This window comes from Chanos chanos, chromosome 8 (assembly GCF_902362185.1).
Source record: "Chanos chanos chromosome 8, fChaCha1.1, whole genome shotgun sequence".
In the NCBI taxonomy this organism is placed as follows: Eukaryota; Metazoa; Chordata; class Actinopteri; order Gonorynchiformes; family Chanidae; genus Chanos; species Chanos chanos.
The window spans coordinates 41,661,810-41,677,466 of NC_044502.1; the positions used below are offsets into that span (position 1 = coordinate 41,661,810).

At 42.7% G+C, this 15,657-nt stretch overlaps 1 protein-coding gene across 1 annotated transcript; it reads left to right on the forward strand.

The window, feature by feature from the left end:
• The first annotated feature begins 8,057 nt into the window (after positions 1-8,057).
• bcan (brevican) lies at positions 8,058-15,160 on the forward strand. The gene is made up of 12 exons (XM_030783213.1): positions 8,058-8,133; positions 8,547-8,939; positions 9,159-9,333; positions 9,634-9,761; positions 9,886-10,179; positions 10,260-12,578; positions 13,129-13,236; positions 13,363-13,521; positions 13,953-14,035; positions 14,125-14,269; positions 14,526-14,708; positions 15,039-15,160. The coding sequence occupies exons 1-12, from the start codon at positions 8,058-8,060 to the stop codon at positions 15,158-15,160; spliced, it is 4,185 nt and encodes a 1,394-aa protein (XP_030639073.1).
• Positions 15,161-15,657: the final 497 nt, after the last annotated feature.

Here is a 15,657-nt window from a genome sequence, read left to right on the forward strand (position 1 = left end):
ATCAATCCTAATCCAAAACAGTTGGTTGTTGTGTGCACTGAAGTTATTGTTGAAAACCAAAAGTACGAGTACAAAACGTGGTGATAGAATCTTCAAAGGGGTGTTTTTATAGCCCTGTATTAACGCCAGAATAACCCAATGAAAGATAACGAAGTTTCATGACACGTGCGCTCCACGCCCGGACAGTTTGCATGTTAATTAGGCCATAGCCTGCAGTCCGTCTTATTGAATTTTATTTGCACAAATACAATCACTATTCTTAGTAGCCTGCATAATAAATGGAAAGTGACGGTCTCTTTATTCAATGAAGCATGCGAGCTTTACCCTGAACAATGACAGTGCCACCTAGAAGCAGATACGTTGGCGTGTTGCTTAAGCATCTGAAGTACCACTATACTTTCTCCCTTACTCAGAAAATTAAATACAACAGTGATTATCCAGCCGACTTTCAAATGACACACCTTGTGTGTGTGTAATATCTCAGGTATTTTCGTTGCGGTCTCGCGACGTAAATATGTTACTTATCGTAGCGTCTATTACTCCAATTATACTCTCACTCAAGATCCCGTCCCACTTTTCTCCTCATCACCTCAAGGGACAAATAAGAAAGTGCTGTCTGTCGGAGAAAGTGGGCTGTTCAAAATCGCTCCTGCGCACCCTCTCCGCCTCTCCTCTGTTAATTTCTCTCTCTCTCCCCTGTCTCCTTCTCTGGCGGACGGAGCACAGGTTCTTTTTCATCTTTTGACATCTCTTTCCTTTACATCTGACTGTCTCGTCCGAGGTGAGGCTGTGAAGACATCCTCGAAGAATCAGATTCACAAAAGGATACCGTTTTAACTAAATTTGATTGAGGAATGGGGTATGTAGACTAAAAATTCATTCATTACATTTACATTCAAATTGTGCTCAATATTGATCAAATAAGTGACAAGTGAAAAAAAAATTAACTTAGTTTAGAAAATATCCTGTGATCATTTATTTTCGCGGATTATAAAGTTGATCCATGATCGCGAATAATGTAGGGGGCACGAAATCCCTGATACGTTTCAGTAATCTGCGGTGACCTTTAGCCACGTTAAAGCTGCTCAAGACCATATTGTCTATGATGGGCGAATCAAGTTGTGGCCATGTGTGTGTGTGTGTGTGTGTGTGTGTATGTGTGACGCATCTCTAAGTCTTGAGATCTATATAGTTAAAATTATGTTTTTATAACCCTTTTAAATGTCTTAGGTTGTTACATTAATGTTTACTATCAAATGACCAGTTGCAGTTTGCATTAATCCAAAGCAGTTGATAAATTTTTAAAATTTTCATTGATGTTTAGAATTGTCCTTAATATACCTGTACACATTCAAACACTGTACAACTGTCCAGTTGCAGACAAAAAAGAGGTAGGGCAGACAGTAGATAGTTTGATAAATAAAAATGAGTGGGTTTTGAATGCAACTTTGGATAGCATGAGTACAGGTCCTTTAGCATGGCTGCAATCAGTTAGACTTGTCTCTTGGTATCTGTTTGAAGGAAGGCAGATATCCTAGTTTGTGTTCTGTTAGACCTGGTTTTCCAGATGTTTTGTGAATTTCAGCTGCCCAAAATTCGTCCCAGTCATCAATTGCATGCGCTCTGACCACGCAGTGGGTAAGGACTGCTGACTCATCCCATAATCTTTATACATTAATCAGGCTCCTTTTAGAACAGTGGTAGTTGGCATAGCAGTGCAGATATTCAAATGAGATGGACAGTATTACTTTCTCAGTCTTGTTATCCGGTAATAACAAGAGTTCAGATTACAAGAAATTGTTCCAGAAGTCCATGCTCAAGAGTTCCACATAGAATATTAAAATGGAAGCTTGTATTACATTTGATAGCTAACTAATGTTTCAATCATGATTGAGTGGAACACAGTTTGTCATTAAGAATACCACATCATTGTAACGGCAGTGGCATGGCCCATTCATCAGACCTTCTGTTTAACAGGGCTGTGTTTCATTCCACACTATGGTAATTGTGCGCACCACTTTGTGTGTTTTGCTGTAAGACATTAAAAGGAAGTTCGTCACAAAATTGGATGCATCATCCAACATACTCATTTCGATGTAGTATCAACGCTTTATAGTGTTATGATGCAGTTTATCACAATTAATGTGATAAATATAAACTACAGGGTCACTTTAATTAAATTCTATATCTATTTATTTCGTCATACTAAACTCTCTCGTTTTGATTTGCTGACAAGTTCAAGTTTGTGAGCTGCTCTTTCTGTAGAGGGATTGTGAAAAAATGCTTGAAAGTTAAAGTTGTGCGAGTTTAGAGAGTATCAATCCATCATCCATCCAGTATCCACCATGCACAGACAGAAGAATCCTAAAATTCTGCATGTTTGGCTTTGATTTGCATGAAGTGCCATGCAGCATTGGTAGGGCGTGTTCTGTCTCCAAGATACGAATATATAAATGTCATTCGGTAATTAACGGTTCATCAAACATCAGTTTTGATGTTTACTTCATTTATTTGCTTTTGTTTATTTGAGCTTTCGTGTCTTTTAAGCAAACTCTGAGTTTTCTGAGCCATTGTCCAATAGAGACGATTGTCTTATAGATGAGCTGAATCCACAGAGACAGACTGCTCTTTAGGATTCTGTGCAGCTTTGTTCACACTGTCAGTTCAGCTCCAAGAGCACTGTACCCCAGTCTAAAAACGTAATGAGTGTACACAGTAAGCATTTCCAAAGCATCAAAAGGAACTTTTTGGCTCGCACTATAAATCGTATTCTTCCCGTTAACGCATGTTAATTCATGTATCTTGTCAGCAAGCGACGGGTGCTGATGAATTCTTTCCTGGAGTTGTTTCTTGGCTGCCAATGTATGGTCCTCCAAAGTTTTCCAGCTCTACTTTTCCATAATCTGACCAGAATATTTAAAGTCTTTGTAGCCCAAGTACCAGACTGTTGTAGTCTGGAACCCAGCTATTGGCGATTCCACTGCCTAATATAACAGTTGGATACCTAGTCTGCAGACTTCTCAACTCCACCTTTCCTTATGAGTCAGTCTGATGGAATATTGTTTCCAGTTAAATGTCTTCACCATAATGTTAGCAAAAGCCTTGTGTAACATGTCCTATCACCTATACTCGACATGTATGTTTTCACACATTAATGGTGTGGCATAGTCTTTACTTCACACATTCAGAGCAATGTCAACAGCGTATCTGTGACCCAGTTTGGCGGTACTTAATCTTGTCTCTTAATCATTCTCATGTGAACAGGATGCTACTGTCCATGGCGTCCCACAGAGAAAATGTGAATGTGAAACTAGACAATAGTGCTCAAACACATTACATACTGCATATGTACTTTTCTTACCTTTGCATGTAAATACATGGGAATATGAAATCTGGGTCATGCAGATATTGTAGATCTGTGAACTGGAATGTATGTCTAAGCCCAGTCTTCAAAGTTCATGTACAGTATGTTTGACCAGCAAATATCACTGCTCCTTAAGGCTGTGTGGACTTGTACAGTTGTAATACGGCAAAGCATGTGGGGATTATGTGAATTAAAATCAAAGATGATTGGCCGCTCGGTGATGATGAAATCCTTTTTATAATCAGCTTTCTTGCTAAATCTCTTCATGTGAAGTTGTGCAGGAAACAGATGCAGTTTTGCGTTTTTAATGTTTGCTTGCACCTTTTTTTTTTTTTTACCTCCCCCCCCCCCACTTAGCAGCTCCCTCAACATAGTCTTTTATTTTTTTTTTTGATATGAGTCACAACAGTCACAGTCCCCACAAACCAATAAAGAGCTCAGTATTGTTCTAGATTTTTGCAAAATCAGCACTTTCAAGGGACTTCAAATAGGTCAAATCTGCCAAAGTCTTAGTCTCAGCTAACTACATGTTCTGGGGTCCATTACTGTGGGGATGGCTGTTAAATCATTGAATGAGGACTACTGGCCGCCCCCCCCCCCCCCCCCCCCCCCCCCCCCTTACTTTCAGCATGCCTCCTTTGCACTACCCTCGCTCTTTCCTGGGTTCCGGTTAGCCTGTGCTTGTAAGGGGGCACTGGTTGCCCCTGGCGATGGGCAGACAGAGTCGTTCGAGGTTAGGAGAGGCGGGATTGGAGGATGGGCGGTACTCTGAGAAGAGACGAAAAGATGGCAGTGGCCACCTCCACACTGGTGTTGAGGACGCAGAGAAAAGAAAGAAGAAGAAACCAAAAAAAAAAAAAAATTGAGTGAAAGGGGAGGTGTGTGGGAAAGCTTTATGTGCCTCTATTCTTCTCCATTACAGAAAATTCTCACATTTAAAAGGAAAAAAGAAGAAGAAGAAGAAGAAGATGAAGAAAAAATTGTAAAAAAAAAAAAAAAAAAATGGTAAAAACAAATCTTGGAAAGGAGAAAAAAAAAAAAACAGCATCAAATGGAAAGGCTCTGTTACTAGGGAATGGTTGCATGAGATCTGGTGCTGTGGTAAAGAAAACCTTCCCCTCCCTGACTCCTCTCCTCCCTTAGTCCTCTCCTCCCTCTCAGCAGTTAGGCAGCCTGAAATGACCCGACTTTGGCATCCCTGCGGATGCACCGGTCTGTCCTCCCAGTCCTTCTCAAGGTGAAGTTATTTGGTATTCCAGACATTAGGCATCTGTGATGGTATTTGTCTAAGCACTTCTGAGGTTGCTTGAGCTTTGTCCTTGTAGGTCTACATCAGAATGAGCCAGCTCCTTTTTACCCATAACTTATGGAAATGCAGTAGTGGCCACCAACAAAGAAGAACGGGTTTCCGGATGACGGGAAATGCGGACCAGAACCGACTGCTTACATACTCCCAGTAATGGCCCATGCAGACCTAACTGGTTGATAATTGCGAGGCAGGCCAAAGAAACAGAGCTTAGCAATTCCCGAAAAAATGCAGCAATGATGAATGAGAGGGAGAGGTGGTTGGCAAGTTGATTGTTAGCTTGTGCCGTTGATTCTGGATATCTCTCTATTGCCTGGTTTTCCTTCACTTAACCCAGAAATTCTGGAAACTGTTCCCAAAAATGACTAGCGTCTCTCTAATTTCCCCTTGTACGATCCCTTAGAACTGGCCATTAGATTCCAAGCCTCACCGTAGAAGGGATGCCCACAATACACCCAGTGATTTTCTGCTCAGCACAGCATTCTTAGAGTGACGTGGAGCCGACTCCATTGCACTCGTTCAGTCCAAGTTTCCATCCAGCATTTTTTTCCCATCACACCCTTTTCCCATGCCCTTCTTTGCATCTCTCACCAGCAGTAAATTCCTGCATTTGGATATGTCGGGGTTTTGTGTTTTGAATATGGATGCTGCTGCCCCCTCCTTTTTAAATTCTTTGCTATATAGTTACAGGAAACCACATGAATCAAAGCTTAACCTCATAGGTCCTAATGGTCCATGTCTTTGGTGTAGTGAGACACATGGTGTAATTGAAAGCAGCCGAAAAAGTCAGACACACCAAAGGATGTGTGGTTTAGGAACCTTGGCCTTTTAAAACAGAGGGACAAAAAGTTCTTCCTCCGCCTCGAAACGTCCACGGTTTAATCACAGTGATGTTGCTTGTCTTTTGAAAGAAGGGAGGGAAAGGTGATGCCAAGCTAGGCTGACAGTCTCAGCTGGAGAAAGCTGAATACAAGAGGTACAAAAAACATACAAAATCAGGCGATACACCTAAATGCCAAACAGACAATGGCACAGACACACGAATGCACGCACGCATGCACGCGCACAAATGCACACACGCACACACACTCACACTCACATACACACACACACACACACACACACACACACACACACACACACACATACACATACACACAAAAAAACAAACAATGGTTGCAGAATTCAATCCTTAAGTGGGACAGAAGTTTTCTCTATTCTATATTTTCTCTTTGACAGCTTGACCATATGAATGAAGTCTTAATTGCTATGGGTGCTGCTGCAACCTGCTGGCGTGCTGCAAACCAGACTCATACAGCCTTAGACTGTCTAATAAATTATTTAGGGTAACTTTAATTCTGCAGTTCTGTGGCCGTTTGATAGATTGAAGCACTCTAAGCACCAGTGAATTTCTGTCTTGTTTTATAGTCCCTGAAACAACAGCATCCTAAACTACACGATAGTCTCATTCCCTGAGTTGGTCTGTCTTTAATTTCACATCTGGTTGATCATAAAATGTTGCATGCAAGCACCAGAGTCTTGATCCTAGAAGTAATTACAGGAACTCTCAATTTCAGACGTAATCACTGTCGACGGTTTCCTTTATCTGTCTAGTGCATTACCTTTCTTTTAGCGCTACAGAAGAAAACTGAGATACACCAGTGTCTCCTGCCACGCACTTACAGAAAAATTGCTTAGTATTCTGTGAATTATATATTTTTTAAGCACATATGAGACAAGGAAGAGTGGAATATGTCTGTTTCAGTGGTGCATTTGTTGGGAAATTACTATTTTTCAGGGTTTTGATCTTCTTTTTCGCCTATCAGTGGTGCTTGCATCACATGGATGTTGCACTGAACATCCAGAATGTCGTACTGAATTGCGTGTAATTCACAGTCATGTTTTTTGGTCTCACTGTGTGCTTTTATGGCAGCGTGACTAGGCAGTTCATTCTCTCTACACAAATAGCATTGCAACGAATGCAGCAGGTGGTCACTTAATTATTTATTTATTTTTCAACTTTGTCCCTTAGAATCTGAGTAGCACTTGAAACGTGTCCTTTTCCACCAGACTGTTAAGTGATATACAACAAAGTTTACATTTATTTCTGTCAGACATGAGGAATCAGAGACAATTCTTCAGTTAGGCGCAGGAGAGATATAAAGTGATCAACGAGTAGGTTTTTGGTTCAAGATGTTTATGGTTAATCAGTTTAGTGAGTCATCAGGATTCTGCTCACACAACGGAGCTCCCAAAGTCTGCTAATGCATGACTCATGCCAGCTGGATTACACACAGGGTTGCCAGATGCCTTTCTTAAAAATCCCTGTCTCAGAAAATGTGTTTGGTCAGTCCAAAAGTCCACAGTTGAGCCTAAAATACCCTGCCCTGTCTATTTTCATGGATAGTCTCCCATGCATCTAACTCTGGTTGACAAATATCCACTTGAAACCAGTAAGGCTGCTGCTCTACTTAAGTCGTCTCTTTGATCACTTGCAAGACTATCACAAATCTCATTTAATTACATTTGTTTCCTTATCATTGAAGATTAGCATGCAGTAAATATGGACAAGGAAGTGAGCAAAGCAAATTAACAAGTAAATGCAAATTGCCAAATCTGTATCAAAGCATAAGACACATTTAGCTCGGTTCTTTTCTTTGATTCTTTTTAAATCTAACCAAAATAATACCAGATTGATAACTAAGTTGTTTGGTGTTTGTTTGACAGATGGAGCACATACAATCAGAGAGTCAACTACCGAAGAGCAAATTTCTTGTTTAAATACATTAAATGTCTGCTCCATGTTGAATTACAATAGAATAATAAAAACTAATAGAATAATAGAATTCTAAAAACTGATAGAATAGAATAATAAAAACTAACAGAAAATAAAAACTAATACTGATTATTTAACATGAAGCTAATTGCATTTCGAGATGTAATGTATTTGCAGCAGTGATCGAATAGCTCAGTGGCATACAAGGGAATTCAGTCACAATCTGGCAACACAGGCAATTCAAACAGGACCCCCACCCCCCCACCCCCCGACTCTGTCTGTCTCTGACTCTCCTTGTTTCTGCCTTAAAGTTCCTTGTAAGGCAACTTTTTTTTTTTTTTAAATAGAATGATCACAGGGTATACAGATCCTGATAAATGACTACACGAAGAATCAATATGGTTACATCTTTCAGCTATATATGAGATACTTTGTCTCACTTTGAAATGTCACATTGTATCTATTATCCTTTTTCCTCAATCCTCCCAATTTGTTGAACAAAACGACTTTCTGCCACATTCTGAAGCAACACCATTCACCTTCCCTTTCGAGCCTAAATCACTGTCTCTATTTTCTTCTGTGCCCTCAGCCTGTTGTGGTGCAAATCAGAAATGGTCCTGTCTCTACTGCTGTGCACCATCTGTTCTTTCATCCTGCTGTCGCCAGCCATTGCCGGCCATGCCTCAGGTGGGTCACCTCCAGTCTCTCATGGTTAGGAGATGATTAATGACCGTCAGCACATTAAGGCAAGGGGGCCTCTCCCTGCTGATGCATTTGTTCTGAAGACCATTTTACCCATTAAGAGTTAAGCAGCAGCTGCGGAGGACTGTATATCCAGCTCAAGGGCAAAGTCTTATCCGGTTGTTGAGGGCTGATGCTACTGCTACTGTTAAAGGCTAGACATGAAATGACTTCCAGATTCAAATTAGTGGCTTAAGTAAGCTTCAGTGAAATCAGTGTTTTCGATGCTGTTTTATCATTTCCTTAGCAATATTTATCTGTCTCTGTGAGAAATGTCATTTCAGGACATCTCTGAGAAGTCTGATTGTGTAGCCTTTTTCATGTTCATTGTGTTTTCCCCATAATTCTGCTCTCCATAGATGAATCCAGACTTCTACAAGTGACCATCCCCAAATCTCCGCCCGTGTCTGCTATCCTGGGCGGTTCCCTTACTCTCCCCTGTCTTGTGTCAATGTCTCAGCCTCCCACAACCTTCTCCACAGTGGGCAAACATGCTGTTCTCTCACAGCCACGGGTCAAGTGGAGCATGTTGTCCTCAGAGCGTGAGACGGAGATATTGGTGGCCCGCGGTGAACGGGTAAAGGTCAGTGAAGCTTACAAAGGTCGGGCCTCCCTGCTCAACTATGACTCCTCACCAACTGACCTAACACTACGGCTGGATGACTTAAGGCACAATGACACAGGTTTCTACCGCTGCGAGGTTCAGCAGGGTCTGGAGGATGCTCATGACCTTGTTAAGGTTAAAGTTAAAGGTAATTTCTGTATCAAAATGATGCACAGAAGCAAAGCTTTACACATCTTATCTAAAATACTGTTTGACATTAATGCACATGTGAACAATCTGAATATCATCAAGTTTGAATTAAACAGGTTGTCACCAAGACAAAATGGATAGCATAGAAATGCACTGAGATAGAAGCAGAATGGTATATTAAGTGTATGGTAACATGTGGTATTGGTATTGTCAACAGGTGTGGTATTCCACTACCGACATGCCTCCAGTCGTTATGCATTCTCCTTCGATGAAGCGCAAGATGCCTGCGAGGATATTGGAGCTCAGATAGCAACTCCAGAGCAGCTTTTGGCTGCCTACAACAGTGGCTATGAGCAGTGTGATGCTGGCTGGTTATCTGATGGCTCTGTCAGGTCAGTACCACATAAACAACAACCTCAGAAAGAGTGGTCAGACAGTATGGCAGTCATTTTAGTCATGATGGTGAGGCATCATCAGTGCAACTTTTTACTGAGAGAGAAACATATGTTGAATCACCATTTTGTGATTTGTTTGTTTTGTGTGTGTGTGTCTGTTTAATGCAAAACATGATTAGATTTCACAATTATGGTTAGTTTTGTATTGCACCTAAGATTCATTATCTGTCCTTGAGTATTTTGCATTTGTATAATCCCATGTTCTCATTGCATGTTTTCCTATTGTGAATCATCCAGGTACCCAATCCAAATGCCACGAGAGGGTTGTTTTGGAGACATGGATGGGCTGCCAGGAGTTCGGAACTATGGCATGATAGATCCCGATGAGCTGTATGATGTGTACTGCTATGTTGAGAACATCAATGGTAACATTTTCATTTACTCATTGTTCCCTGATGTCACATTCATACCGCAAACAATAACCATTATATACTTTCATAACTTAATAATTGTGGCCTGAATCAATTAAACTGACTGTTCTTCTTGAAGGGGAGGTGTTCCATGGCTCTACTCCTCAGAAGCTTACACTGGCTGAGGCCAAGGTTTACTGTAAGGGTCAAGGGGCAGAGCTGGCTACCACCAGTCAGCTTTATGCTGCCTGGAATGATGGCCTCCACCACTGCAGTCCTGGCTGGCTAGCTGATGGCAGCGTGCGTTACCCTATTGTCACTCCTAGAGAACGTTGTGGTGGCTCTGAACCTGGAGTTAAGACCATCTACCGCTTTAGTAACCAGACTGGCTTTCCTGAGCCCCACTCTCGCCATGATGTCTACTGCTTTAGAGGTAAAGAAGACAGATGCACAGACTTGGTTAAATGGTTCCATTGCAGTTCACACTGAATTGTTTTGCCCTGTCCTTCACAGGCAGCAGCAACCCTCGCACAGACTCCCCTAAGGACTACATGGCTACTGAACCGGAGGATATTGTCCGAGACATTGTTACCTTGACTGACCCACAGTCAGAGTTCAGCCCAGGCCTAGTGACTCAACAGACTGAGAATGAGGCTCAAGGGGTCGTGGAGACATTCTCCATTCACAGTGAGCACATCCCTGGGGATGAAGAGGAAGAGTACAGCCACCCTACCACCACCAGTTACACCCAGACCCTCACTAACCCAACATTCACTTTCCAGGAAATTCATTCAACTCCTAACTCCTGGCAAGAAGTGCTTACCAATCCCATTGACTTTGAATCTGTGCCTGAGATATTCCGGGAGCCTACGCACAATCACACTCTGCCACCTGCTACCCCTGAATCTGAGGATTCCATAACTGAGGAAAAAAGAAGCAATCATGGACACTATCAGCCTATGCCAGACACCAACGTTGAACCAGGGGAGCCAGTGGATTTCAGCTTTCCAACAGAGAAAGCAGACACTGCTGTGGAAGTCTTGATTGCTTCCTCAGAGTATACAGAGCTGGGTGGATCTAAACATCACCAGCCCATGCCTGAGACCAATCTTGACACTTCAGAGGGGAGTAACGAGGATAATTTGACAACTCAGACAGTCGTGCCAACAAAGGTATTCGATGGTTCAGGGGTTCACACCACTACAACATACAATTTCAGTGAGCTCACCACAACTTTGGAGGGCCTTACTACACATGGGGTCATCGATGAGCCTGAGGATTCTACGCAAGCTGTTCTGGTGGAACAGGAAACAAGTGCAGACCCTGTCCACCCAAGTGCCTCTTCTGATCCTACAGAAAGTGGGAGCACAACAGCAGAGGCAAAGGCAGGAGAAATTGAGGAGGCTTTCATTTCCTCCTCAGAAACCCCTCCTCAATATGATGAGGACACCCAACTGACAACCCTGTCCACCCCCTCACCACATACGGAGGACACCATGTCCACTGGCACTGTGGAAGAGGCTGTAGAGGACAGTACCAGCTCATCCCTTCCTGAATTCACCAGTCCCCATGAAACTCTAGAGGTCCAACCTGAAGAGACTAGTGTTGGCTCTGGAGGCCTGATTACCGTTAGCCCTGTAGGCGCAGATGTCCGTTTAACAGAGGTCACACCTACGAGGTCTTCTCCAAGCCCATTAGATCATGTAGAACAGGAGGCAGGTGGCACCTCAGCTGAGTCACTGGTCATCCCCCTTGGATCAGCAGATCATGATCATGAGGATGTAGAAAGAGCCCAGGCTACATCCACAGCAGCTGTAGATGCAGAAACAGGCCAGGCTACATCCACAGCAGCTGTTGATGCAGAAACAGGCCAGGCTACGTCCACAGCAGTTGTTGATGCAGAAACAGGCCAGGCTACGTCCACAGCAGATGTTGATGCAGAAACAGTCCAGACTACGTCCACAACAGTTGTTGATTCAGAAGAGACAGAGTTTCCTGATGGATCTGGGGACCATGATGCTGACATCCTTTCAGTCACGCTATTGACATCACCTATGCCCTATACTTTTGCCACACCTACCACTCGATATCCAGTGGAGGTTGAAGCCAGCTCTTCAAGAGATGCGGATATTCATATTCCGGAGAGCAGTACTCAGTCCGGATTAAGTACCACTGAGGAAGAGCTGGAGCAGGTAGAACAGGAGGAGCTGGGAGGAGCTCATAGCCAGGAGGGCAGTGACCATGATGACACATCATCTGGAGATGACCATTTGGAGGAGCTGTCATCTGGGGAGGAGCCTACAGTCAGGGGATACCCAGACCTCCCGTACCCCAATGCTACCTCCATCACTCCTCTCAATTTTACTGACTCACTAGAGCTTAATGTCACACATGCTGAAGACTTGGAAGAGAGTGAAGCTGAAGAAGATGAAGAGAATGAAAGCAGTACAGTTGTGCCTCCAACTACCCTAGATGTCACTCTGATCCCCGATATGACCCAAACACCCAGATGGGAAACCCTAGCTTCCCCTACTCCACCCCAGGAGTCACGGGCAGATCTTGAATACAGTGGTGACGCTCCTCTGACTACAGAAGAGCCAGATTCTATAGATGAGGAATCTCCCACCACAACTGTGACTACAATGGAACCAGAAGAAGCCCAAAGCCTGTCCACCACCCAGTCATCAATCTCAGAGGAAGATCAGGACTATGACCTCACCACGACGGAAGAACCTGAGGAGAATGAACAGGATGAGACCACTACAGCCAAGGCCACAACTCTCCCACCCCGACCAACCCAGAGAGTGCTTGTCAGGACAGGCAACATTTCTGGTAATGTATGATCAGGACTGTCATCACATAAACATCATTTAACACTTCACAACACATCAATTAATCAACTAATTAAAAACACAAAAAAAAGTTGTTTTTTTTCTTTTTACACACAAGAGAACAATCCCACAAAGCACTCTTAGCTTTCTTATTCTTTTTTTTAAATCACTATGGGTAAACAAATCGTAAAGGACAGATGATTTCCACTGTCCTGGATGATGTGGGAAAAGCACGTCATTTCACGCTATCTCATATTGTTCAAGGGAAAGGTGATATCTGAAACAGTTGCGCACTCTGTTCCTACTGCTCCTGCAGCACAATGAGCCACAGATTATTTCAAGAGTCCCACATGGCAGCTTTTACCATATTCCAATAGCGCCATCCAGTGGTCAAAAAAAAAAAAATGCATTTGGCTGTACCGTAGGTCCACATGCGGTTGAAAATAAATAATTGACAGTGACATTCAAAACATCTGAAATTTACAGAGCAAAGACTCATCTTTTTAAAAATAAACATTCTGTGGAGAAACCACACATGGTTTTCGTTTCAGATGCCTGCATGGAGAACCCTTGTGCCAATGGTGGCACATGTGTAGACAGTGATTCCACCACCAAATGCCTCTGCCTGCCCACCTATGGGGGAGACTTTTGCCAGATAGGTGAGTCAGCCACACCACAACCCTGAGTCATCAATGACACATCATTACTGACCGCCTCACAAATAATTTGGCTTATCCCTTTTGACAAAACACTCTTTTGTGTGTCATTCCCATCTCTTTTCCAAGACCTGGAACACTGTGAGCCTGGCTGGGAGAAATTCCAGGGCTTCTGCTACAGGCACTTCACCAAACGACAAGGCTGGGAAGTGGCTGAGCAGCACTGCCGCATGTGTGGAGGTCACCTCGTGTCCATTATGACTCCAGAGGAGCAGGAATTCATAAACAGTAGGCCTACATTAGTGACTGATGTTGTGCAGTTGTTTTTGGGTGGTCTTTTTTGTTGTTTTTGGTGGAGTTCACAGAGGATGTATTTAGTTGCATGCATATTTATTGTTCCATGTTACTTAAGCTCACAAAACGAGTAAGCACTAAACCACAGAATTGCATTTTGAAAGAACTGTAAAGAGAACTTTTCATCGTATTTCTTTTTCATTTTCAGCCTGTGCAAAAATACATTTGCAATATCCTATTTCTGACCAAACAGTGAGTGCTCTTTATGAGGGTCTCACTCTGTTTATGTTAGCCAGGTTTTATCACTCTTTGAATGTGTTGTCTGAGTCAGTATTGTGTCTAGGAGTCAGAGTGAGATTGTTATCTAGAACATTCCTAGGAATTCCTAGTTCTAGATAGTGTCACAATGAGCTCTCTCTCCTCAGACAAATACAGGGAGTACCAGTGGACAGGCCTGAACGACAGAACCATTGAGGGTGATTTCCGCTGGTCCGATGGCAACCCTCTGGTAAGAATTACCCTAGTAATTACCTCTTTGAATTTAGAAACACTCCAAACCCCTACCAACACTCATTTTTTTCTTTCTCTTCCCATCAGCTATATGAGAACTGGTACCGAGGACAACCTGACAGCTACTTTCTTTCTGGAGAGGACTGTGTGGTGATGGTGTGGCATGACGATGGTCGCTGGAGTGATGTGCCCTGTAACTACCATCTGTCCTACACCTGTAAGAAGGGCATTGGTGAGTATGCCACCTGCTTTTGGTCAGTAGCAAATCCCCTACCCAGCCAACTCTCCATCCTTTCAAATTGTAGAATTTGCTTCAAAGTGAATCGGCTACTTGCAAAAATACACAACATAAATAACAATTCTTCAGTTAAGAGAGGTGAGAGAGGTGATTATGTGACTTTCAGTTATGGTTAAGAACGTTAGTTTGGCGCCAGTAATAATAACGATTTCCCTCTCTCTGTGTGGTCCTATCTCTTTTTATCTGTTAGCTTTCTGTGGGCAACCCCCATTAGTACTGAACGCTAAGATGTTTGGAAGGCGACGACTGCGATATGAAACCAACTCAAAGGTGCGATACTATTGTGATGAGGGCTTCATTCAGAGACACAATCCTGTCATTAAGTGCCTCAACAATGGACAGTGGGAGGAGCCACAGATCACCTGTACGCCAGGTAAGATGGGTGCATTTACCTTTTCAGATTTTCAAGATGCCAGTCCGACACTGAAAGATTTTAATGTTTCCTAAGGAACAAACTCTTCTCCTCTGTACATTTTCAGTAGAGTTAGTTAATCATAGGACTGTAGCAAAATGACAGCATTAATACGACAATCTCTTTATCCATGCAGCACAGAATTGTTTTTATGTAATCACTCTTCTTTCTGTAAGAATCTGTCTAAGAAACTGAATCCACAACTGCTGGTCCTTTAGGAATTTGTTCCACCGTGTATACAACTGACTCTGATGAATGTTGATGTGTTGTTGCTGTCTTCAGTAGGATCAGTTCAGCCCGCATATGGAAATGAGCTTACACAACTCCGTTCTCAGAATGAGGAGGTACTCGTGGCGGACACCACCACGGAAAAAGCGACACCGGAATTCTGGGACATTAAGTGGAACTTTTAAACACACAATCACTACTTCCATCCTTCCCTTCATCACCTCCTTTGCTTCCCATCACTCGTTCCAGCTTAAAAGGCCACCTCCATAAATCAAAGAGATTCCATCTACAGACAGATTTGTGCACAAGTATCATTCGGTCATCATTGTTCTTTCACCAGCTCCTGTAAGGTAATATCTGTGTATGTATAATTTGACACTGAATTACACTTTTTTTTAAAAAAAAAATGTAATTCTAAGATCAAAAGCATTGCATTCCATTTATGGAACAGATAGTTTGGCCAGAACAGCATAACTTCCACACAGACACACACACACGCAAAAAAGAAGAGATGGCTCAAAGTTGTAAGACACAATCTCATCCTGTTGTGGAAGTCATATTTCCAAACAGTGTGAAGGAGCAATTGCTCCTTATCTTCAGCTGGTCTGACAAACTGAAGCCAATCTGTCATTACTATCTCTTCTCCTCTCACCTCCAGCATTGCCCATACTCTTTGACTTGT